Source organism: Glycine soja, chromosome 13 (assembly GCF_004193775.1).
Source record: "Glycine soja cultivar W05 chromosome 13, ASM419377v2, whole genome shotgun sequence".
NCBI lineage: Eukaryota > Viridiplantae > Streptophyta > Magnoliopsida > Fabales > Fabaceae > Glycine > Glycine soja.
Window position 1 is genome coordinate 25,102,804 of NC_041014.1, and position 25,111 is coordinate 25,127,914.

A 25,111-nucleotide genomic window follows, 5' to 3' on the forward strand; every position below is an offset into this window, starting at 1 on the left:
TTTTCATTAAATTGAAAAAAAATGAATGAAGGTAGTACCCACATACTTGCGTCATTCAGTTGGAAAAGTTATATATAGCGATCTCAAAATTTTATATAAACAATATTTCTCTTTATACATAACACAATTATTAAGTTAATTGGCAGAGATAATATGCAGATATGCATGATCCCGTACAAATATTAGGATGTATAACTTAAGACTTTTTGGGAAGGGGCTGGGTTGGCGATGCATGCCTAACCCCAAAAACATAGTTTAATAATTTATTTATTGAGTGGATAAAGCTAAAATGTACAATTATTTGAATACTTTAGAATAAAATAAAATAATTTTGACTTTCGGATTTTGAGTAGTTAAACAGAAAGAATATAAACTTTGAGTAGTTGAAACATGAGAATAATTTAACAAAAACTAGGAGTTGGATTCGAGAATCTATTAAGTCCTCTGCCTTACGAAAGTACCGAATTAAAAAAAACATCCAATAATAATTAGTTAGAGCTTTGAGGCATTTTGGTCATTAAGTATGGATCAATTAGCTCAAGGTTAATTTAGCTTAATTAGATATCTCAAAGTTCAAGTTCTAAATATATAACTATATAATAATCTTATTTAATTCGAATAAGATTCGTTCAATAAAAAATATATATAATTTAAACTAAAAGAAGAGACATTTTGATATTCATCTTTGAAGTTATTTATTACTATGATGCTAATATCTTTGAAGTTATTTGTTATTATGATGCTAAGTGGTTAACAATTAAAAAAAAAAGAAGAAGAAAAAGAAGAAAGTAACTCATAAGTCTTAAGTACAAGATGTAAGGGAGATGATAATAGCCTCTCAAATTGGAATACCATGCCATTTCTCATTGTTATTAGTGGTATTAATTATATTCACACTGAAATTGATACTTACCAATCACAAAACAGCTGGTTGTAATTAAACCATATAAGATGAAGGACCAATGACACTTGTGCGGCGTTTGTCTGGGATCATATGCCTTCTTTTTCAAGACCAAAACATATTGTTTGTTGTTGGAACTTTACTTAGAGTAATGATACTCTTACATTAGTGTTTTCTTACGATAAGTAAAATAAACAAATAAATTTATATTTGATTTTAAATATAAAAAAAAAATATTTTATTTTATTTTACTTAATTAGATTTTTTATTTCATAGTTTTTAAATACTGACATAATTTAATAAAATTAATTAATTTTCTTAATAATTATGAAAATAATTTCTTTTTTATTTTATAATCGATACCGAATGAAGTATAAGAATATAATAAATTAAAAGGTCTGGTAAAAAAAGAATAAATAATATAAAATATTTTTACGTTATCATCTAATTTTAAATTATTATATATATAATAAGTTTATTAATATTTACACTAATTATTTTACTAATTATAATGGTCATGATTTGTAATGATGATTTCTGATTAGTTGATGAGGAAAAATCTTTTATACCATAAAAACTAAACTCTTCTTGTAATACAACAACACAGAAATAAGATAAATGATGTTGGGAGAAATAAAATTGTAAAAAGTGATTTGAAATTATTTGTTATATGTTATTTGATGGTGTTAGAGTAATTAACAAGTTATTTAAAGTTTCTGTTTGCACGGACAGCTTGAAATTAAAGAATAAAACATACTGCGGCTACCTGGCTAGCTTAAATCTTGCAAAATATTTTAATGAACTTAATCTATTGCATTTAGTTTTCCTTGTCATAATGATTTCGTAGAAGTCATTCATAAACCATTAATTTGTCTGATGCTAGAGTGTCACAATCTCATTTCTGAATAATTAATGTACATTGAGTATATATTATACGTCAAGTCGCAATAATTAAATACTTATCAATTATTTGAGAAGTTCATCACCCGATAATAATTTTTTAAGACCGTCGGAACATGTTGTATATTAAAAAAGAAAGACCATCGAACATTTTGTTGTTACTTAATTTGTTTTTATTATTATAACTAGTATTTTTACCAGTGGCTTAAGCATTTACTTTTACAAATTATTTTATAATAAGTGAATATTGTAACTTATTTTTTTATCGTGTAACATAAATATTTATCTATCCAGTTTAAATGCTAGCTGATATTTAGTAAAAACAGTTCTAATGCGCATAGAATATAAATATTTACTTGTGTGAACTAGATATTTATATATTTTTAATTATGTAACATTTATCTCACATGTAATGTATATTCATCATATGATTTAGATATTGAATAATTTATTTCTCTAAAACATGGATTATGGATATATTTTGAAGGATAGAGTGCAAAATATTTGTCATTTCAATTTTTGAGATTTCACAATTTATTATATATGTGTATGTATCTATAATTTTAACAATTAATTCTTCAATCAATTAACCAAAAAAACATTCAAATGTTTTTAGAACTGCAACGTTAAAACATAAACGATTTGAATTTCAGAAAAGAAAAAGATATGCCTAAATGTCATTACTTTTCCAATAGTCTACAAACACGTACAACAAAGAAAGAATATTGTATAATTCCAAATGCAATTTTTTGCACGTTAATACATAGCAAGTGCATTATTGATCGATGCAATAATGTAATTAGAAAAGTTTAGCCACCGTCACTCACAACATGAATGTGTATAACAATGTTTTTTTTTTTCTAAGAAGGTGTTTCATTTCTCGAAACATGTTCAATGTTTACAGTTTACATTAGGATTATGAGATTAGTTTTGTAAAAAGTGGACAATTGTAAGGTTAAAATGTGGTATATCTTAGGATGATTGGCTTTAAAGATTTCTTAAAAAAACAAATACAAAACAAGGTGCTCAATTTCTAATACTGACCTATTATTGAAATGATGAAAATGATATAAAATAGACAGTAACAACTTTTGAAAGAGCAAAAATTTAAAAAATATATATATGGCGTCGCCCGGACTCGAACCGGAGACCTTCAGTGTGTTAGACTGACGTGATAACCAACTACACCACGACACCACTTAATAAAAGCGTCTTATTTCTTTAATATATACCTTTTTCTATAAAATGGAATGTTGTCAAAATTCCATACAATTAATGCATCTTTCAATTTTTTTTTTTCACTTTCAATCATTTTCCAAATTTGTACCTAATGAAGCTTTAATGAAGGGGCATAGACAAAGGAAATACTATTCATGTGTCATGACCACCATTTTGTTTTTTTTTCTATTATAAATAAAAAAAATTACTCACTCAATTCACATATTCAATGACTATTTGTTAATGAGTGTAATGATGATGCACTAACTGTTTAAAATAATTTTACACTGTCAATCAATAAAAATCTATTACTTGTATGAATTTTAAAATACATGATATTTTATGATGAAATAATTGTGTTAAATTATTTTACATTGGAAGTGTACAGAGAGAGTTTTAATTTAGTTTTTTCATGATTATAATTTAAAGATAAGGTCCTATATTATTCTTGTTCTAAGCACAAATTAAAAGTTTAATGATGGACTTTTAAAGGAGTTTAATTTTGAATGGAATGTTTTCACCCTAGTCAATCTATACGAATTACATTCTTCTGAATTTTGGCTACTATGTGTTGAATGAGTATTTTGCATTATCACACCAGCTATATTCGTTTACTGATGGTGGATGGGATGATCGGATTTTCATGGATTAAACTGAAAAGAGGTTTGAGGCATACAAGCAAACTTATAGAAAATTTGGCTTCAAAAAGGTATTTTCGCATCTGGTTTGGAATCCGGATGATTTTGCAGTATCTAGCACTGGCAGTTGCATCAGGTTTTGGGTGTTTATATGGACCTAAAGAAAGCTTTGGTGTCTATCTGTATCTGTATCTGTTAGTTAGCAATATATATTTTGTATTTATCTGATGCATTTTGGAGTATTTTGAAGGGGTTTACTTTTTGGGAGGCTTTGTATCAGGGTAGTGTTTTCTTCAATTATACTTTTGTATCCTCTGTACGTTTTATTTGGAACATTTCTTGTGTGACAATTAAATTCTTTTAATAAAATTTTGCCTTTCAAAAAAATAAAATTTTTATAAGTTACATCTGCGAACTGAAAAAATTACATTTATTTTTAGAGATTGTATATTATAAAATAAGAGGAGAGTGTAATTTGATCACTCAAAAGAGAAAAGAGTATTTTACTCTTTAAGTTGAATAAATTACATTCTTTGTGTGGATGCGATTCTCTAGAAAAATTTAGATGACCAGCTTACATACAAACACACAAGCTCAATGGATATTTGTAAATCAGGCGTATTTTCTCACTCCAAATAGCCTGTGTTATGATTTTCAACAAGGGCAGAACATAGTTTCATTCCAAAGAATTTACAACATAAAGTCAAATTCTTTTATATGCTATTACATTTAACAAACATAATCATCCATCTCCTAAGAGCACTTTTCGGTGTAGATCTTTCAGACTGCTGAACAAACATATAATCAGCTGGATGTGAATTAAAGCTATGTGTAGCTGTATACCTACATATTTGTGTCTCTACATAAGGAGAAAACTCATGTTTAAAAGAATGCACAAGTCAATGAGAACTTCCTCTAAGGAACCATCCGGCTGAAAACTCAGTCGGTTGGGTGTACATAAGTACTACACTATTCAAGAGAAACAATAACATCTTTCGAAAGTCAAGGAACCATCAAAATGAAAATTTTGATGGTGTTTATTACATTTTAACGGAACAAGGTCCAATCTACGAGTGCCTATTTGGATGCCCGTTGAAAGTCCCGTTCAATGGGGGGAAAAAACGCGTTTTCCTAGGCATGAACGTAGAAGTAACAATGGTGTCGCTTTGAAAAAACGTCAGAACCGAACGTTTTTCCAAACACACCCCAAAAGACTCAGAGCCGTGAAACCTCTAAAACCTGAAAAAACACAGTAATGGCACAGCATGTAGTACTAATAACGCAGTTTGAAATATATGGTACTCTTCAAGTATTATGGTTTTCACTTTTCCATCAAAACATATGGTCCTTCCAAGAGATGTTTAAACATATTACTAACAAGCCGTAGTTAAAATTTCAAGATTCATAGATTTGGAGATAAAAAGCTAAAATGGACAAGGAAATGCTAGATGGTAAAAAGTTGACAGAATAAACAGGCAAAATTATTAATTCTAAGATGGAATCCCTACCATTTATTTCATCCAACAACCACCCTTGAATCTAGTTGAATTCTGTCAAATTTGACTCATTTTTCTGGCTATCTAGAACTACTCAATCGGCAGCAAACAGAGATGGTGAAACCACAAGACTAGTAAATGTGCAAACAGCAAGAGACATTCATGTAATAATTAATAAGGCTCTCCAAACTGTCAATGCAACTTGTAACGAAGTGGTATCAGAGCTTAGGTTCTGATTTGAGTGAAACACTAGTGAGATGAGAGATGACAAGCAATGGTTTGAACTTGTTTCAATTCCCTCGTCTTACAAAATGAAATTATGATAATCGGTGTCACCGCATGAAGGCTTTGGTAGGTTCCCAAGATGTTTGGGAGGTTGTGGAGAAAGGTTATACAAAGCCTGAAAATGAGGATTCTTTGCCACAAACTGAGAAGGAGACTTTGTTGAAAATGAAGAAGGATCAACAAGCACTTACCTTCATCTATCAAGGTTTAGATGAAGGCATGTTTGAGATGGTGTCCAATACCTCCACCTCCAAAGAAGCTTGGGAGATTTTGAAGACATCCCTTGAAGGTGTTGACAAGGTGAAAAAGGTGCATCTACAAACTCTTCGTGAAGAGTTTGAATCCTTGCATATGAAGGAGTCCGAATCAATTTTAGATTTTGGCAATAGGGTGATAATGGTTGTGAACCAAATGAAGCATTATGGAGAGAATATGGAAGATGTTCAAGTTGTAGAGAAAGTCATTCATTCTTTAACTGCAAAATTTGATTTTGTGGTTTGTGCAATTAAAGAGTCAAAGGACATCAAATCAATGATTGTGGACCAATTATTGGGTTCACTTCAAACATATGAAGAAAGGGGTTCAAAAGAAGAAATGATGAGCCTTTGGAGCAAGTCTTTAAAGCTAAAGCTTCTTTGAAAGAAAACAAAGGAGAAAAAGAGTCATGGAAGTGGCCAAGGAAGAGGAGACCATGACAAATGTGATAATAATGAAAGAAGTAATCAACCCACTAGAAATTATGAAAGAGGAAGAGGTAGAGACAATTTTGGAAGAACAAATGAAAGAAGGTATAATAAATCTAATGTTGAATGTTATAATTCCTTAAGTATGGTCATTTTTTATGGGAGTGTAAAGCCAATTTTGAATGCAATAATTGCCATAAGTATGGTCTTTTTTCTTGGGAGTGTAAATCCAATGTTGAAGAGCCAATCTTGGAGGTGAGAAAGAAGAAGATAAAGAGCCAACACTATTGCTAGCACATAATAGAGAAGAGAATGGTGATAAGAACTTGTGGTATCTTGACAATGGAGCAAGTAATCACATGTGCGGTTACAAGGAGAAATTTGTGGAGCTTGAAGAAAAGGAGAAGGAAAATGTTTCCTCCGATGATTCTTCCAAGGTGCAAATCCAAGGGAAAAGTACTAATTTTAATTTCCTTATAAGATGGTGGTCACAAATTAATCAAGGATGTTTATTATGTTCCTAAACTAAAAAATAATATTTTGAGTTTGGGACAACTTGTTGAGCAGGGGTATGAAGTTCTCATGAAAGATAATTGTCTATGGCTTAAAGATCAAAACTCTAATTTGATTGCTAAGGTGTTTATGTCAAGAAATAGAATGTTCACTTTGAGCATTAAGACAAATGAAGCAAAATGCTTAAAGATGAAGCATGGTGCTAGCATATGAGGTTTGGCCACTTGAATTTTGGAGCACTCGAGACCTTGGGAGACCAGAAGATGGTGAAGGGAATATCTCACATCAACCATCCTAATCAATGTGTGAAGCATGTCTCCTTGGCAAGCATGCAAGAAATTTTTTTTCCAAAGAAATCAAATTAAGAGCATAGGTGTCTCTCCAGCTTGTGCACACCAATGTGTGTAGACCAATTGATCCTCCTTCATTTGGTAAAAACAAATATTTTTTGTTCTTTATTGATGATTTTAGTAGAAAGACATGGATGTATTTCTTGAAGCAAAAATACGAGGCTTCTGTAATTTTTAAAAATTTTAAGGCTCTTGTAAAGAAGGAGAGTGGCTATGTAATCAAGGCTCTAAGATTTGATAGAGGTGGTGAATTCACATCAAAAGAATTCAATGAGTTTTGTGAAAATAATGGGATTCTTCACCCTCTAACGATTCCTAGAACCCCACAACAAAATGGAGTGACGGAGAGAAAAAATAGAACTATTCTTAATACGACTAGATGTATGTTGAAAGCTAAGTCTATGCCCAAGGAGTTTTGGGCCAAAGCTGTTTCATGTGCAGTTTATTTGTCTAACCGTTCTCCTACAAAGAATGTCAAAGCCAAACACCTCAAGAAGCATGGAGTGGAGTGAAGCCAAGAGTTGTTCATCTTAAAGTCTTTGGGAGCATTGCAAATGCTCACGTGCCTGACCAAGGAAGATACAAGCTTCATGATAGGAGTGTGAAGCATGCGATCATTGGTTATGTTGCAAGTTCAAAAGGCTACAAGTTGTACAATTCAAGCAATGGGAAGATTGTTGTAAGTAGAGACATAGAATTTGATGAAGAAGAGACATGGAATTGGGAGAAAAAAGAAGGCACCTATGTTTTCCTTTCTTATTTTGAAGAAAATGATGAAGAAGTTGCAGCACCAAATGAGTTTTCTACTCCACTTCCTTCACCAACTCATTCAATTCATGAAGCATCATCTTCCGCAGGGAGTTCAAGTGAAAGACTAAGAAAAATGAGAAGTGTTCAAAACATACATGATGAAACTGAAATTATAAATGATTTGTTGTCTTTTTGTTGACAATGATCCTTTAACCTTTGAAGAAGCTATGGAAGAGAAAAGGAGGAGACGAGACATTAAGAAGAATGATATTTAGGAGCTATCAAAACTTCGTAAGGGTCATGATGCAATTGGAGTCAAATCGGTGTTCAGGTTCAAGAAAAAGATTGCCATGAAGAAAGATGTGGAGTTAGTTCATGTGAAGACACAAAACCAAGTTGCAAATATTTTCACTAAGACCCTCATGTTTGAAGATTTTAGAAGATAGAGAACAAGACTTGGAGTGCAAAAAATTAATTGAGGATTTTCTAATTAAGGGGGATGTTAGAAATAATAATAATAATTAGAAAATTAAGGGTTGTGAATTAGTGTTAGATAACCAAAGGGTGTGAGTTAATAAGCATAAAGGGCATTATTCTCATGTAACCACTAAGAATTAGAAGGGTTATAGTCATTATGCTCATTAAGTGTGTTAAAGGAAGAGTTGTGTAATGCCTATGGTTACTCTACTATAAATAGAGCACCAAACCATGTAGCTAAGTGTGCCAAATGAAGAGAATCTTCTCTATTATCTCTGGTCTCCTCTTCTCTTTTAACTAGCATCTACTAGCAATAATAATAACAATAGAGGACACGTTCTCACTAATTCACTTTTGATTTTAGAATTGCAGCACCCTTTGAAGCAGCTCAGTTAGAATTAGAATCCAAATTTCATCATGAACAGCAAATATCCTAAATTGGCAGTTGAATTTGTATCATAAAATCATGTTTTCATTTAAAATTTATCAAAAAGAAAGACAAAATATCAACATTATTCATATTTATTATTCAAATTTTAATTACATGGGACTCACTTGTCAAAGAGGAATCCTAAAATCTGAGCTGTCACATTCACTACTAGTCAGATGCATGTCAAAATAAATCTGTGCAAGTCATTAGTCATGCCTGGTTTAGATGCACAAAGAACTGGAAGAAATTACACCTACAATACAACTATTACAAATAGGCAGATATACCATCCTAATGTTCCTAACCTCGCAGCAAAGGTAATGTGTCATTCAAGTTGATTAAACACTTGAACACTGCAAAACACTTACATGCATTTTATAACATCATATACAGAATTCAGTCTTAATCCCTCGTGGCCAAAGTTAAATTAGTGAGTTGATGCTACTAGCAAATACCCACAAAATCTGCATTCTTGATTATCCAAGGATGCTCCATTATCTTCTGAAGAGAGAGCCTTCGTGAGGAGTCTTTCACCAGGAGCTGCATCAATTTACAGGTTGCAGTCAGAGAGACCACTAATTTGTTCACTAAAAGAATTTGCTTTGGCTAGGATATGAATAATTGGATATCAACATACCCGACTAATCAGATTTTTCGCCTCTATAGAGACAGAAGGGGTGGAAGGGAAGCTTAGATCAACCTTCATTATCCTACACAAAGCTAAATATATTGCATACACAATGAAAGAGCAACATCTAATTTAACTAAACAAATGCTCCAAAAACTTATGTACCTTTTGAAGGTATCAGATTGACTCTCAGCCTCAAATGGAGGAGCACCATAGAGGAACTCATAACAAAGGATACCCAAAGTCCAGTTGTCAACTGCATAGTCATGAGCTTTGTTTTCAACCATTTCTGGTGCTAAATAATCCAATGTTCCACACATGGTATGTCTTTTGCTTCTAGACTGAACAGACCAACCAAAGTCTGCAATTTTAAGACGCCCCTGCAATCAAGTCATTATTAGTCGTACATACAAGTGCTCTTAAACCCCAAATTATTTAATCGATTGGCTCCACCTATCTACCAAATGGATTCATTGTATATCTCTGATAACAATATTTTCAGTCTAAACTCTGAAGTTTATTTCATTTAGACTTTTTTGGAAGAAGAGTGGGATAAAGAAGGGCATTGGCGAATTGAAGGCAATTAGTATAACAGAGCTAAAAATACATTTGAACACCTATGCTACAACCTCAGGTAACAACAAGGGGATGAGGCAGAAAACAAATTGTTTTGTATTTAATATTAATATATTAATATTCTGTGGCCATTCAAGTTTTTCTGGTTGACGGATGTGTTGTCATAAGTGAACACAGATCAGAAGCATACGTTGATAGCAGAAAAAGGATATTTTAGCGTACCTCATGGTCAAGCAACAAATTTTCTGGCTTGATATCCCTATGAATAACATGTTTCTCATGACAATATGCCAACGCCTTTGTGAGGCTCAAAATATACTAGAATTCTCAAAATAAAAGAAAAAGTTAAGAGTCAACATAATAAGAAAAACCTTCTCAAAATAAAGGAGCACAAAGATAACAATAGAATATAATATAAAAGACATTTTTTAATTTTAGAAGAAAAAAAACTAATTCCATGATACAATTTTTCAGAACTTGCTTGAACTATTGCTTTTATTTTATAAAAAAATACATAAATATTATGAATTTTTTAAACATATCTTCTAATTAAGAAAGCATTTAAAAAGAAGCACAAACAAGCAAGTCCATAATCACTTTTTATCAGACTTTTCAAAATATTTCCAACCCATTTTCAATTAACTTCTCTATATTTCCATATTCTACAGTATGCCATCACCACTAGTTCACCTGCTACAATCATCATAACTTCTCATAATTTGATACTTAAAAAAAATTGTTAAAGATGATTTCTGCTTTGCAGTCTATTCAGCCTCTTCAGATACAAAACCAATTTTCTCAAAAAAAATCACACTATGCCTGTTTTCTTTTCATATTCATCTTTTCATAAAAGTCAAAACCCTATAATCTGAAGAAATGCCTAAAACCAATGTTCCAAACAAGACTTAACTTTTATAAACATTCTTTCATTTAACTTCTCGAAATACATAAGTTGATTTGAACTTATGTGAGAAGGTCAATACATTTTACCTTCTTATTTTCTTCTTCTACAAGTGCTTACGAAGAAATTTATCTAAACAAACCTTAGTACAATGGTAGAAGAAGCTGAAAGGAAAAAGCAACCTCTTTCATGAATCATGACAACTTCTTCAAAACATAAACACAGTTGAGAATAAAGGATTTACCGTGGCAGCTTGCTTCTCAGTGAGATGACCCTTTTTTCTCAGCTCCTTGTAAAGCTCTCCCTTATGAGCATACTCAAGAATCAAGAAAACACGGTCAGCATCATGAAACCAACCGTAAAGACGCAGGATATTTGCGTGCCGGAGACTGGTCTGTATCTCCATCTCTCTCCTCAGTTGGTGATGAATTCTGTACTTATCAATTTGTTCCTTAAATATAACCTTCAACGCCACAACAAATTTGCTCTGAAAATAAATTCAAATTTCAATTAAACACAAAAATCAAATTCCATTGGCTACTCAGAGAACAAAAAACCAAACCTCATAATTTATACAAAGCATTTAGTTAGTGAACTGTTAAACATTCTAATTTTTGGATAAATCGTAAAAGAAAAAAAAGTAGGAGATAGGAATAAAGTGAGAATTAGGAACCTAACCTTAACTTCTCTGGCGACGTAAACTCTACCGAATTTGCCCCTACCGAGAGGTTTTCCGATCTCGAAGTCTTCAAGGGACCAATGTCGCTTTGAATTTTCTTCCTCCGCTGGGTTTTGGGAAGCCATTTTCGTGGAAATGCGAAGTTCGTTGGAGTTTTTCTCAGAATTTGAATTTGAATTTGAATTTGGGTAAAGCACACTTATTTTTTTATTTTTCTTAAAACGACGTCGTTTCATTTTGCAAAAACGTGCGTTTCACAAAGTCTAAGCTTATTTTCGTAGCCCTATCTGATCTCCCTCTCTCTCAATCTCACAACTCTCGTCGCCGCCGCACTGCACCGCACCGCACCGCACCGCACGTAAGCACCCACGGTGAGTTCTCTCAGCCATCATCCCACCACGAAATTTTTATTGTGTCAGTGTCATTAATTATTTCCTTTGGTAAATTCAATTTTATTGTGCCCAAAGGGGGGGATTCAATTTTATTTTAACTGGTCGCCAAGAAATTTGCTAACTTTTAGACTCTTTTTTTTGTTTATACTTCCCATAAATTTGTTTTGTATGTTTTCCTTTCTTCTGGGTTTAAATGTTTTAGAATGAATTTCAATTTTTTCGTAGCCTTGCCTTCCAAGTGTTTGATGAAATGTGTGTCTTGGTGATGAGGTTGCAAATTGGCAGGAGATGAAGAAGGGAGTCCATCCACAGAAGCAATGGATATCCTACGTTACACAAACGGGTAGGTTGATGCATGTGATGATGACAAAGATACACCCTGTTGGGAAGGTTTATCACTTCCGGGCTAAGCGTCAAATGGCCGAGAGTTTAGGACAGATTGCTAAGTTCAGACGCCGCTTTGGGCTAGAAAATCCAGAGGGCAATGAAAAATGACAGCATAGGGAACTTTGGTTTTTTATTTTGTGCAAATTGGTGGAAAATAACTGAGAAATTGGTGATACTCTCAAGCAGGGTTTTTTTTTTGTAGCATTTAATATCTGTAGTTTAACTGCAGAAATCTTTCCTTCTTTAGTTCATATTAAGTGATGTCTTAAGTTAGCAGTTGATATTTGCTGGTGGGTTTATTCAATGCAAGTTCAAGCTGAGGTTCTTTGTTGGCACTTCTGGATATTATTGAAAGAGATACTTTGATGTTGGGAACTAGGTCTAGGACACACTGATGTTTATGTTGAAGGATCAAATTTCTAGTTTGAATTGAATAACCATATTGAGTGATTGTTTTGGTCCAAGCATAAATCTTTTCCGAAACAGGTGCAACTACAACAGTATGCCCCTTTTGATTTGTTCATACGTTTTTGTTTGTGAATGCCTGAGTGGCTATCTTGTATCTGCATTATTTTTGTCTGTTAATATGTTTTAGAGACGTTCAACAACATAATTATGCTAGAACGCTTTACACTTGCTTGTTTTACTTGGATACACTAATATTCCATAATTGGCACAGGAGGAAAATATAAAATGTGTCATTTATATAGAACACAGGATATGTTTTCCAGCAGCAGAATCTGATTTTGGTCTACTATCAAGAAAATTTCACCTTATACACCCAAAAAAATTATCATCAACATTTATTCTCTCGTAATACTAATGCTCTTTATTTACCTAGCCACTTCCAAAACTTCTAGTTCTTTCTGGAGATTTGAGCAGACTATACAAAAGAGTTCTCTTACTGAGCCAAATTTTCTCAAAGTCAATTTTAATAATTGAATTAGTCATTTTCTTATCAGATCAATCGGTCGAATCCGGTGTTTGTATAACATGTTTTAACAACTAATATTACGATTTATCCTCAAAACAAAGCCCCACACTTGTCATTGCTAAAAATCATAGAGAAGCATGAATCGAATTACAGGACTGCCATGCTGAGTGATGAAATGGGAACAAATGTAATTGAAATGAATATATAGGCACGAGCATGAACAGAATCACAATTTCTCCCACCAACAGAGACATGCAGCAATTTGTTAAAAGGGGGAAATTACAAGTTGTACACACATACAGGGAGGAAATATAATCAATTGGAACAGATTCTTACATACATAATTATCTTTCTTCAACAATTTCTGATCGCCTAGAGATTCAATTTTTTAACTGATACACTTCCATTATCCACTCTGCAAATGGGGGCAGAATATGGATATAAAGTACTAAATTTTCATTCCGTGTGCTATGCATACTATGCTTCTACAGACACGGAGGTTCCATGCATTCGAAAAGAGATTGCATTGCGAGCTCCTACAGACAAAATTCAAGAGTTTCAAATTCATCATACATTTTAACTTTATTTTAAGATTGTGATTACAGAATCGAATTGACAAGAATGAGTCAGAGACCGTTCAAAATTATCATCAGCAAAAGATACTGTCAGAGACAAATAACAATTTGCTATTACAAAACGAAGAAACTATTATTGGAATTCATTCAAATTGAAGTGCACATGATTAATAAGATTCAACCAAACTAGAGAAGGCCACCACGGAGCCTAAGGACAACATAGACATAGAAATTTTGTTATATCATACACATTCAAGGAAGAGAAAATCTCAATAGCAAGATTCAACTGAAACTAGAAATCGCCACCACGGAGCCTAAGAACAAGGTGAAGCGTGGATTCCTTCTGAATATTGTAATCGGCGAGAGTGCGTCCGTCTTCGAGCTGCTTCCCAGCGAAGATAAGACGCTGCTGATCCGGTGGAATCCCTTCCTTATCCTGAATCTTCGCCTTCACGTTATCGATCGTATCAGAACTCTCCACCTCCAGAGTAATAGTTTTCCCGGTGAGCGTCTTCACGAAGATCTGCATCCCTCCGCGGAGTCGAAGCACCAGATGAAGCGTCGATTCTTTCTGAATATTGTAATCGGCGAGGGTTCTGCCGTCTTCGAGCTGTTTTCCGGCGAAGATCAAGCGCTGCTGGTCTGGTGGAATGCCTTCCTTGTCCTGGATCTTAGCTTTCACGTTATCGATGGTGTCAGAGGACTCGACCTCTAGCGTAATCGTTTTACCGGTTAGGGTTTTGACGAAGATTTGCATGCCACCGCGAAGGCGGAGGACGAGGTGGAGCGTCGATTCTTTCTGGATATTGTAATCGGCGAGAGTTCTGCCGTCTTCGAGTTGTTTACCGGCGAAGATCAAACGCTGCTGATCCGGTGGAATGCCTTCCTTGTCTTGGATTTTAGCTTTCACGTTATCGATTGTGTCGGAGGACTCGACCTCTAGCGTAATCGTTTTACCGGTTAGGGTTTTGACGAAGATCTGCATATTGAAAACGAGAATAATAGAGAGATATTTTAGTGGTGTAGGAAGCAATCGAGAATGAGGTTGTTTATATAGGGCGAATAGAAGAATCTAGAACTCTTGAAATATTAGGGATTAAGAAAAGTAACGGATAGTTGTTAGGGTAGGTCTAGAATATTCTAGGAGTCAATTCTGGCCTCTAATGACGTCGACGCAAACGCGTACATTGCAAATTTAGGTTGACTTTAACTAAACTCATTCATTACCAAAACCAATTAAAATGTTTTAGTTTGGAATGGGTTTGGTTTAAGCTTTTTTCTGTCAAATACAATTAATAACATGTTGATTTAAATTTGGTCTCCAAAAAGTTAAACTTCGAATTTTCTAAGAAATTGAACATCATAATTAAAATAAAGTGTCATGTGAATGAATTGAGTCATTAGATTTATGAGTATTTAGAAAAAAAAAAAAAGTTGTTACTCTAACATAAGAAAACAACTTTGAATGTGGTTGAATTCTACTCAAATAATAATAAAATTTACATCAAAATATTTTGGTTGGTTGAAATTAATGGATTATTCAACACCTTGAACACTCAATACATATAAATTAGGAGTATTTAAGAGTTCAATAATTCATTAACTTCACTTGTTTAATCACATAAATTAAAAAATATTACACTCTAAATCTTGCATAGATAAGAGACTTTAGGAATATTATTAATGATTTAAAAAAATGTAAATATAAAGAGCCTTAATAATTTTTTTTTACTCTGGCTAATAATTTTTAAAATATTACTTTATTTCTTATTTTTAAAGACAAAATAAAATGCTAAAAAAATGGAGGAATTCTTTCATACTTTCTTCGTGATTCATTTTTAGCTCCATATTTTGGTTAAAATTAAGATGTCTAAAGTTTTAAAGTAATTGAAGTATTTTTTTTACACCTTCAGTATTTAAAAGCCTCTTAATAATAATAATAACTATTTTAAATTCGCTTAACAATAATTAAAAAAAAACTACTGTGTGTAAAAATACCAAAACCACAGCATATCAAATCGAGTTAAATGAAAACATTTTGCTGAACAAAACTTTTCTAACAAAAATGTAACAGATTATGTCTACGATTTTTTCTTTGCAAGACATGTATTGTTTTGTGACTAAGATTAACAACTAGTGGTCCTATATGATCTCCTGCACGGAAACATTATATAACACACTATATTTTTGATTTGTCACGCTCTCTTATTTTAGTTTTAAATTAGTATTCAATCAAATATTGAAGAAACAAACAATTTGCTAAATCCCGAATAATGGAATTTAACAAACACACTTCCGTTTGATTCTTTGCTGTGTCCGTGAGTCCTGCTACATTGTAAAGTTCACCGAGCCATTGAAGACGTTTTCAAGGTTCGATCGAATTAAATCAAACATGGAAGTACGATAATTTCATTTCAAAGGCTTCACGAAATTAAGAGTGAAGCCAAAGCCAACGAATCCATTGACAATATAGATAGAGTAACATTTTCCTATTACAACATATCCAAATGGAAGTCTGTTTTCTCCACTTCAAGGAATATCCAAATATATGTACAAGAATGATATGATATACGTCAAACTAAAGTATAATGAATAAATTGTTTATTTGTCCTTGTTAGCCTCTGACAACGCAGAAACTTTGCAGATAGGACAAACTTTCTTCATAGACAACCACTTTCTTATGCAACCCACATGGTAATCATGTCCACAAGCTTTCAGCGTCCCAACATCGTCCATGTTCTTGTATTCTTCCTGCAATTTTCAATAAGGATGGATCATTAAGCACCGGATTAAGGCCTGTACTTCATCAATATTTATTCAAGTTTTACTTATTTAATAATGGACGTTCGGTTCAGTGATGGAATATGGTTGTCCTGTTACTGTCACTGTATATTATGTATTCTGAATGGTAGAAGGAAGCATACCAGACAGATTGCACAAGTTTCTTCTTCTTGACTTTGCTCAGATGAACAGTATATTGTTTCTGTCAAATACTTGGAAATCAAATCCTCAGACAATCCTGTGCTCACATGGCCTATTCTCTCTCCAAGTGCAAGTAGTTCCTGCTCGAGCCAAGCATCCAAATAATTGACAAGATATGATAGTACATGATATTAATTTTATAGCACAAAAATAATAATTACCTCATAACTCATGTTGTCTATGTCCATCCTCATGTCTCTATGCTGATCAAGCATATTCCTAGATCCATTCAGTGAAGTGCGATCAACAATCATGAAACCCTGAAAGAACAATAAAACCAAATTTGAGTCATATACCCCAATAAAAGCACAAAATTTGATTTATTGGAATTAAAGCCAGAAGCTACAGTCTTGCTAATATTAAGTTAATAACTAGTCCACTTCACGAAGGATATATTGGAACCAATGTGCCCATAATGTTTGCTAGCTAACCAAATATCTCAATCAAGGTTATATAGCTAAAATGGAGCCTGGGCAAAAACATGAACACAAGTGTTTCCAATCATTACTCACAAGAACAGAGCTCGAGACTTAAGATACTTATAGATACCTCAGAGTTAAATCGTTCATTGAGACCAACCTCATCAGCCAATGATCGATATCTATCACTAGGTATTCTTGACCTTCCATGTCTATCATTGCTCTGCCAGCCAACAGTGGTCAATGGCCTTGGATGTCTAGAAGAGTAACTTTCAGCCACCATATGCAATCCATCATCAGAAGGTATCACACGTCCCAAATGCAAGCTTGAAGAAGCCCTAAAAGTTGGAGTGGATCTTTGAGAGTAGTTACTGCGAACTCCTCTTGCAGTTTGAGTCAGATTATTACGAAAACTTTGAGGAGCAGTAGGATTTCTGCTAGTTCCAAATTCATTATGAAAACCTCCAACATCTACAGGAGCATTACTAGAACCACTTCCATTAAGGAAATGACTTGCCTCGTGATTAAAAGCATTTGCATCTGCATTTTAATTTTAATAAAAAAAGATCACTTCAGATATAAAGTACAGAAGAATAGAATGTGAGGGTTGGTACTACATTACAAACTAACCTGATGATGACACCCTTCCATGAGGAGGACATGAACTCATTGGGCTCCAATCCCGTGTCAAAGTGCCAGAAGTTTGAGTTGACAGATCGACCACGCTAGAAGAATGGTCAACTGGTAGACCAGTAGAGTATGAGTTGTGTGGATGAGTATTTGATAAATGGGCCCTAGCCAGGTTGGATTCCAAATCAAGTGCAGAACGGCTCCTCACATTCCTTAAAGGACCCTCGCCCCGTATAGAAAGGCCTCTACCTCTAAATGTGGGTGTCATATTAACATGATCCCAAGGCATATATAGAGAATCCATATTGGGCTTCTCTGGCCACAATTCTGAAGATGTAGGACGATCAGCTGCACTTGCAGCATTGAAATATCTGCTTGTACTGCCTCTTTCACAGACAGGAGGAATTCCAGGGCTCTTTCGCTTTTGAGGCCCTCGTCCATTTCCCATTGTAAGATCATTAAAAACCCCATCAGCAGCAGAAAATGCTTGTCTGTCATAATTAGAATTAGAAGGCTGGTGTACATAATTTTCAGGCATCGCATAAAACATTCCAGCACTTGGTGAAGGCAAAAAATGATCATGAGAAGTGCCTGATACATCTGTTTGATGAGGCGGTGCTTCAATGTTGAGACTTGTGGATGCATATCCGTTTGACCTTGGTGCAGTGTTCCAATGAGATGGAAAAGAAATGTTATCTATGGACATATTTTCCGAAGGATAAATAAAAGAACCATTGTCTGAAGTGCTACTCCTACCTGCAATAGAGATCCAATATAGTTGATATGATGCTTGACACTAGCCTAGAAATATTTGCCATTAAAAAAATGGCAAACGTACCAAAATACAAACCAAAAATAAGGCATTTCAAGTAACATTACCAAGGTTCACATATTGTTGATCCATATGCATATGATTCCAGTTCTGGTCAGGTTCACCCTCAAACATTGGAGATGAGCTATATAAATGTCTATGCCCCATGACTCACTAGCAATCTCAGGAGTCAAAATAGACAGTATGGTTAAGTTAGACCAGCAAATAACTCAACCTGCAAGATACAAGAGCATCAGAGTAATTCAGTAACAAAATGCAAAGTTAATTCAAAACAATCAAGCTACACCACTTCAAAACTACAACTTATGTACGAGACAAAATTCATCCATGACTGCAGCATGTGAAATAACAAAATAAATAATTAGTAGGATTTATCTAATTTATTCTATTTGAAAAACACTGAATCTGGAGAGCCCTGCATTGTATTGTCAATATAAACCATACATATTATTTAACAAAATCCAGTAAAAACACTTATTTGAAAGGAAACTGGTTAGTAGTCTAAAGAGTTGCCTGGATGCTGAATTCAATTTAAACACTTAATGGTGACAATCCCGCATGGCATGCAGAACTATGACTTAATGGCAATATATAGTCAAGACTTAAGAATGAACTATTTACCAGTCATTGGGAGATATTTGCAAGGGAGAAGTGAGAGAGAAAACAACAGATATGTATTCACAAATACATTTGAAATGAACTAGAGTTAGAACTAAGAAGTCACAAGTCAACAATGTAACCTTTTTTTCTGAAAAAAGGTAATTACTATCATAATTGTAAATTAAATGTAGCATGGAGTTGATACCTAAGGATAATTCAGATAGTCTAGCAAGACAAGGGAGCATATACTCTATAAACCACAACTTAACATTTTGTATAAATTTACAATCTTACTAGTATTAGAAATAAAGTAGTCCTACAATTAAATCTATCCTGACCTTCCTCTTCCACTTACAGCATATACAAGCACCACTGGCACTTCCACATGTCTAGTCAATAGAAAAATTTCTTAGACTATTGATATATTATTCATCAGTTTACATCATTTTCCATTCAATCCTTTACAGGGCAAAAGGATCTAGGCCTACAGAAGACCACCTAGCTTGAAACTCCATGTCCAGCTGCCAAGAATACCAAAAGAAATATAGAAGGGGTAAATAAGAAGTAACTAACTGATATAGGAGCTCAATGGATATCAAGATTATGTGTTTAATCAGCCAAGAGGACAATACTCACAGAATGAGCTATACTATCTATGTTAGTGTTCCAATTACCACCAAAATTGCATGATAGATGAAGGCCACAGCCCAGGTGAATTAGAACACCATGAACAGGCATGCAAAAAAAGAGAAGCATGACTACCAGCCACAATACAATTTGGCCAAATGAGGAGAATCGCCACTGGCAATTATTTCTGAAGGGGAGGAGGAAATATATGCTTCAGATCATCAAGGCTTGGGAATTCCCCATAAAATGGCAGAAACTAGCCTGTAAAATACTACACAGTTGCCACTCATATACTCCTTAGCCGTAACAAATACCATGAGCCCCAATAAGTCCAATCACTTGAAACCAAACTCATAGGATGCCTCTCTTCATTGACACAAGAAAAATATAGATGAGGGAAAAAGGAAGTAGTGTACATACACAAGGGAGAAAAAATGACAGCTGGCATTTAAATTAGATGGATGATGGTTCCTCACTCTAGCTTATCATGCGTAGCAGCAAGAGTTCAGATATGACTTAAAAAGAGGAGCGATTGGAAGTAGGATAACTCAAGCAAAAGACTTACCTGGCAATGTTTACAAAGGATCACTCAGCAAATGTTAGCATTTCTATTCTTTTCCTGCACTTGAAAAAGATAATCAACTATGTGCACAATCAGGCACAAAAGTGAGAGACTCCTATATTTGCCTTCTAATAAGTATCAGTAGTCAAGACAAGACCAACTAAACACAAATAATTTATGTAAATACAGTGTATTAACTAAAAAAGCAGAGTATTTGAACTACAATGACTATATGGTTTTATAAAGGGGGGAAATGGAAAAACGAAAATCGAAAAGGCATCTTGAAGCAAACTTTGGATAAACAACAAAAATGAAATGTTTAATAAAAGCGATGTATATCTTACAGAAAATTTAAAGGACACGAGCATTGTTAAAAAAAAAAAAAAAAAAAGTTCACCCTGTTTATCTTATAAAGAGCACAAGAGTCTGGGGAAAAAAAGAGAGACAAATGTCAAAACTAGACTGCAGTTTTTACTACAAGGAAATGATGTGTTTTTTATATATCAGAAATAGTTTAAGAACCAGCACCATTTTTTCCAAAATCATTATCTTTTAATCTCCTAATCACAAAATTGTAACATAATTAGTGAGAATATGGGAGAGCAGAAAGAACCATTCCCAATGGTTGAGACCAGGCAAATATAAATAGTAAAGAAAATAGAAATCCATATTATCCTAGCTCTAATAATTTAAAGCCAAAATAAGAAGGAAGAGGCATACTTTCAATGAGTTACCGTTTCATTTAAGAAAAAAAGGGAACAGATTAAAACCAGTCAAGAATATTAAAAACATTAATTAACTTATATAGAATCAAATCAGCACTGTGCAAAGGGCATGCCCCTGACAATCCATATCTTACATGTCTTCAGATATTGGCAATGTCTAAAGTGTACACAATTAAAAAGACGTCGTCGCTATATGTGCAGAATTTTTTCCAAAAAAGTTATGAAGCAATTCTTTAACAAACTAGAGTGTTAAAGCCAACAACATCTGCTAAAAACTGGCGTTGGCACTGATAGAATCCAAATATAAAATATATTAAATAATTAGAACCAGTAGTTGTCAGAAAAAAAATACAGATTTCACTTTGGTTTTCAATTATGAGGAAACATTAAGCTTCAGGTTTAGTTTCAGATTTCACTATAATCCAAATACTAAATAATACCCTTACAGAAAAAAAAAACGAATATCAAGACAAACAATTAGCTGAATATAACAACAATACTTATGCTTTCAAAACATAGGTTTTCGGTGTTAAATTAAATAGCACCGTAAATAATATTGCCTTTTTATCAAGCGTATTCCTGAATCTGTTCATATTTGAAACTATAATCACGTGGCTTATTGGCTTTGCATTAAATAGGAATAAGAATATTTAAAAGAAAAAGTTCAAAGTTAATGCAATGACTTTCCATATAAAAAAAATTGCCTTTTACCGGAATATCAACAATCAAAGCACATCCCAATATCCAATTGCAATAAACTCTCTTCACAAACCAGAGACAGGAGAGTTGAGTATAATTGTATAAAAAGTGAACGAAGCCTGTCTTAAGAAGGTCCATTGTCCCCAACAAGGGACGGCAATTTAAAATTAGGAAGAATAAGTTCAAACTAAGAAGATTTTTTCCAGCTCTCAAACTAGCTAATGCAAAAGGGAGAAAGTCCTGCATTCTGGCTATGCTATCGATACTCATGGCACTAGTATCCAATTTAGGACCATGGGAGAAGATAACCAATTTGTGGTAATCAAACAGCTTCTCTGTCAGCAAACCTACAGGTTCATATCCAAATAAAGCATCATCCAGCACTACACGACTCCCAGTAATGAGTAGGTGTACTATTGCAAAAACCAACCTTCGGCAGAATAACAATCATCACCAGCATTAAAGACAGTTAATATCAATTCAAGGCAAATGAACATTGAACAGTAGTCTTCATCAATCATATACACTATTGGTCCAACATTGCAGTGTCCATAGTGCATACCAATTTACAGTGAATTCTTTATATGAATACTGTTACTGCACTGTTACACTCATTATACAGCCCCACGAAGTAAGATCACCACAACAGGAAACATAATGTCAAATTCAAAACTAAGAATGAGACGAATTTGACTAGGCATTTACAAGTCACTGGGGCAAATAGTATCAAGGTTTACAAGAATCTTATCTCAGCACCCCAGAGCCCATTTAGAACTATAACAATAAAATATGGTAAGTGCCACATCATTCCCTAGATTGCCAGTAACACTCAACACCAACATTTTGCTTCACCAAACATTGGAATGTGACAGAGTTATTGCAACAACATCCTCAGCATAACTGCTAGGACATTTCATACCAAAAAGGCACCCAGTCCCAGTAGATGGACGAGCTTGATCTAAAGGCCACGTTCTAGTTGAATAAAGCCTATGCAATTCTTCCAATTAACAGGATTTTTGGTGTCACATTCTTTCTTCTTCCTATATGAAAGTTGGCATATACCAATCCATAACAGCGGCATATCATGTTAATAAATCCTGACATAAATGCTCATGACAAAGTCATCATTTCTATAGTCACCCCATTAACCCAAGACTCAAAATTCCTGATACGTCATCTGTGATTCAGACAACATAATTGAAGAAACCAAATGAAGGAATTCATTCACTTCCATAACCTGTACAGTACAAATGCGAAGGCAAACAAAACCAGTTCTCACCACCAATAATGATAATATCACTATAATATGAACCCAAAGGCATAAGAGATCATATACCAAAAAATGCTTGAAAAGATCCGTGAAGGGTAAATTGCTAAAGAAAAGTGGGGAATAGAGAGAATGAAGGAGAATTTCCAACGCAAGCACATCTCACCAGCACATGCAGATGTAAGCATGTATAATACACCAGCAGCACCAAGAAACCTGCATAATAAAAAACCATCTAAACCTAATAGATTCTAAGAAAATCTAAACAAAACCAGGACCAACAATATATGCAAGAGCAACCAATATTCAAAACCATAATGCGTGATAACAATTAGAATTCAACACTAGTTTAATTACAAAGCCAAATATCCCCATATACCACATACAGTGACAAGAGGGTGAACCTAGGCACAACAGTAAAGTAAGGTTGCTGCCTTGTGACCTGGTAAGTTCAAATCCTGCGAACATGGCCTCTTCGCTTGTGCTGGTGAAACAGTGTACACATACTACCCTCCCCAAACCCCTTTTACCACACATAAAGACAACAGAAGTTGATAAAAAGTTAAAAACTAGGATCAGGAAAAGGTTTACCCTTTTTTTACAACGTCAGCGAAGAGATCTGAACAAGTTTTTAGGATAGGAAGCATATATACTAATAAAATTATGTATATTTTATAGTATTAACAATAAGAAGTTTGACAATAATTCATTGTTTTTTCACTCCAGCCACAAAAAGATATGAAGCAAGAAAGCATTCTACGATGTCTATCCATCAAGCATAAAAATAAATAATCGTAATACATTAAATAGACTTGTTATAATTATAATACTTCAAATAACCAAATGTTCTTCCCAGGAAAACATACAAAGATGACACCATGCAATCTATCACCACAGAACAAAGGGGAGGAAAATGAGAAACAAAACTAAATCTAAGACCTTATTAGGGATCCCAATTGAAATGATTTTACAATAAAGGAGAATAGGGTACACCACGCAGAAGGGGGATACAGGTTATAAAAACCAACATCCATTAAACCACATTTGACCGATGCATAGATCTTTATTTTTTATTTCCCCTGTTTCAATAATTAGTATTTATTTATAAAAAAAATGCATGCGGTTTTTATTATGAACACGAAGAGCGTGATTCAGCGGTAATTTGCACAGTTTCTTCCATACAATTAATATTCTGTGCCGCAACTACAGAACAAAATCGAAAACCAAACTCATAAACAGCATAATTTCCCAGGGGAAATAAAAAATCCCGCACCAAACAAACAATCTGGAAATCAGAGAGTTCGTGATAAACAACGAAAAGGCATCACACACACAAAAAAAAAAGAGATAATATTCCCTTCTCTGAAAAAAAAAAGGTAAAATCACAAACGCGCCATGGAGAGGGCGATGATACGTCAGAAACAATCAACGAGAAGATCAGAACCGATAAAGTGAGGGGATTGTGGTGGTTTTGCAGAGCTAAATGAAATCAACACATAAACAGTTGTTCAATCATCCATCGGTGATCATGCGTGTAAGAATTGCAACAAAACATAACATAACATAACATGGAATCGGCGAGATAAACGTGCCTTGGAAATCGGTGACGGTGGAGTTGTGATCTTTCACACGGAGACAAGGCAAAGGAAGAGAGAGAGGGGAAGATGATGAAGAGAGAAAGAGAATGTGAATTTGTCGTGAGAAGGAGACAATGGAAATAATAAAGCGGTTGTACGCAGAAATAAGAAAGAAACAACAAGAGGAGGAGAAATTCCCTGCACTGCCCAATCTTACCGGTTACCTATACCATCAGTATTTACTCCTCATTCATTATTACTAACCTGGTCAACAACTTTTCCACTTTTGATATAAAAATATAAGGCCTTATCAAAATATTATTTTGAAGTTATTATTAATAAATTGATAATTTTATTTTATATAATAATTTATAATTGAATGATAATTTATAAATATTTATATAATTATTATAATTTAATTACATTTATTATTATGATTAAAATAACATTATATTTCTTAAAAATTCATTTATTATAT

The 25,111-nt window shown here is 33.8% G+C and overlaps 4 protein-coding genes and 1 non-coding gene across 16 annotated transcripts; 1 reads left to right on the forward strand and 4 right to left on the reverse strand.

Moving 5' to 3' along the window:
* Window positions 1–2,924: 2,924 nt before the first annotated feature.
* TRNAV-AAC lies at window positions 2,925–2,998 on the reverse strand. The gene has a single exon. It is a non-coding gene; the product is annotated as a tRNA-Val (tRNA).
* Window positions 2,999–8,717: 5,719 nt separating this feature from the next.
* LOC114382352 (serine/threonine-protein kinase Aurora-3-like) lies at window positions 8,718–11,676 on the reverse strand. 3 transcript variants are annotated; one of them, XM_028341709.1, is made up of 6 exons: window positions 11,425–11,676; window positions 10,991–11,233; window positions 10,068–10,163; window positions 9,435–9,649; window positions 9,279–9,351; window positions 8,718–9,181 (listed from the first exon to the last, which is right to left on the reverse strand). In XM_028341709.1, exons 1-6 carry the CDS (start codon window positions 11,659–11,661, stop codon window positions 9,086–9,088), a joined length of 960 nt encoding a protein of 319 aa, XP_028197510.1. In that variant the 5' UTR covers window positions 11,662–11,676; the 3' UTR covers window positions 8,718–9,085. The 3 variants fall into 3 exon arrangements, with proteins under 3 accessions (XP_028197510.1, XP_028197511.1, XP_028197512.1); XM_028341710.1 differs by lacking the exon at window positions 10,068–10,163; XM_028341711.1 differs by lacking the exon at window positions 8,718–9,181 and having other exon boundaries at window positions 9,279–9,361.
* Window positions 11,674–12,675, forward strand: LOC114382355. 3 transcript variants are annotated; one of them, XM_028341714.1, is made up of 2 exons: window positions 11,674–11,796; window positions 12,103–12,675. In XM_028341714.1, exon 2 carries the CDS (start codon window positions 12,106–12,108, stop codon window positions 12,310–12,312), a length of 207 nt encoding a protein of 68 aa, XP_028197515.1. In that variant the 5' UTR covers window positions 11,674–11,796; window positions 12,103–12,105; the 3' UTR covers window positions 12,313–12,675. The 3 variants fall into 3 exon arrangements, with proteins under 3 accessions (XP_028197515.1, XP_028197516.1, XP_028197514.1); XM_028341715.1 differs by having other exon boundaries at window positions 11,679–11,796; window positions 12,043–12,675; XM_028341713.1 differs by having other exon boundaries at window positions 11,680–11,796; window positions 12,088–12,675.
* A 1,106-nt stretch (window positions 12,676–13,781) lies between these two features.
* Window positions 13,782–14,750, reverse strand: LOC114382353 (polyubiquitin 11). The gene has a single exon (XM_028341712.1). The coding sequence runs from the start codon at window positions 14,696–14,698 to the stop codon at window positions 14,006–14,008; it is 693 nt and encodes a 230-aa protein (XP_028197513.1). The 5' UTR covers window positions 14,699–14,750; the 3' UTR covers window positions 13,782–14,005.
* Window positions 14,751–16,094: 1,344 nt separating this feature from the next.
* Window positions 16,095–24,792, reverse strand: LOC114382351 (probable E3 ubiquitin-protein ligase RHG1A). 8 transcript variants are annotated; one of them, XM_028341700.1, is made up of 9 exons: window positions 23,126–23,272; window positions 19,813–23,026; window positions 19,515–19,697; window positions 18,624–18,790; window positions 17,745–18,500; window positions 17,245–17,654; window positions 16,857–16,955; window positions 16,638–16,775; window positions 16,095–16,464 (listed from the first exon to the last, which is right to left on the reverse strand). In XM_028341700.1, the coding sequence occupies exons 4-9, from the start codon at window positions 18,721–18,723 to the stop codon at window positions 16,315–16,317; spliced, it is 1,653 nt and encodes a 550-aa protein (XP_028197501.1). In that variant the 5' UTR covers window positions 18,724–18,790; window positions 19,515–19,697; window positions 19,813–23,026; window positions 23,126–23,272; the 3' UTR covers window positions 16,095–16,314. The 8 variants fall into 8 exon arrangements, with proteins under 8 accessions (XP_028197501.1, XP_028197502.1, XP_028197508.1 ...); XM_028341701.1 differs by having other exon boundaries at window positions 19,813–20,169; window positions 20,369–23,272; XM_028341707.1 differs by lacking the exons at window positions 19,515–19,697; window positions 19,813–23,026 and adding an exon at window positions 24,649–24,785 and having other exon boundaries at window positions 23,223–23,272.
* Window positions 24,793–25,111: the final 319 nt, after the last annotated feature.

Excerpts from the sequence above, each read along its gene's own strand:
- LOC114382352 (XM_028341709.1), bottom strand. The coding sequence starts at position 11,661 with ATGAAACGACGTCGTTTTAAGAAAAATAAAAAAATAAGTGTGCTTTAC. Across the intron at positions 11,234-11,424 it reads ACGTCGCCAGAGAAGTTAAG|AGCAAATTTGTTGTGGCGTT; the intron begins GTTAGGTTCCTA and ends ATTTATTTTCAG. Across the intron at positions 10,164-10,990 it reads CTGAGAAGCAAGCTGCCACG|TATATTTTGAGCCTCACAAA; the intron begins GTAAATCCTTTA and ends TGAGAATTCTAG.
- LOC114382353 (XM_028341712.1), bottom strand. The coding sequence starts at position 14,698 with ATGCAGATCTTCGTCAAAACCCTAACCGGTAAAACGATTACGCTAGAG.
- LOC114382355 (XM_028341714.1), top strand. The coding sequence starts at position 12,106 with ATGAAGAAGGGAGTCCATCCACAGAAGCAATGGATATCCTACGTTACA.
- LOC114382351 (XM_028341706.1), bottom strand. The coding sequence starts at position 18,723 with ATGGGGCATAGACATTTATATAGCTCATCTCCAATGTTTGAGGGTGAA. Across the intron at positions 18,501-18,623 it reads TCAACAATATGTGAACCTTG|GTAGGAGTAGCACTTCAGAC; the intron begins GTAATGTTACTT and ends TCTCTATTGCAG. Across the intron at positions 16,776-16,856 it reads TAGACAACATGAGTTATGAG|GAACTACTTGCACTTGGAGA; the intron begins GTAATTATTATT and ends TGGCTCGAGCAG.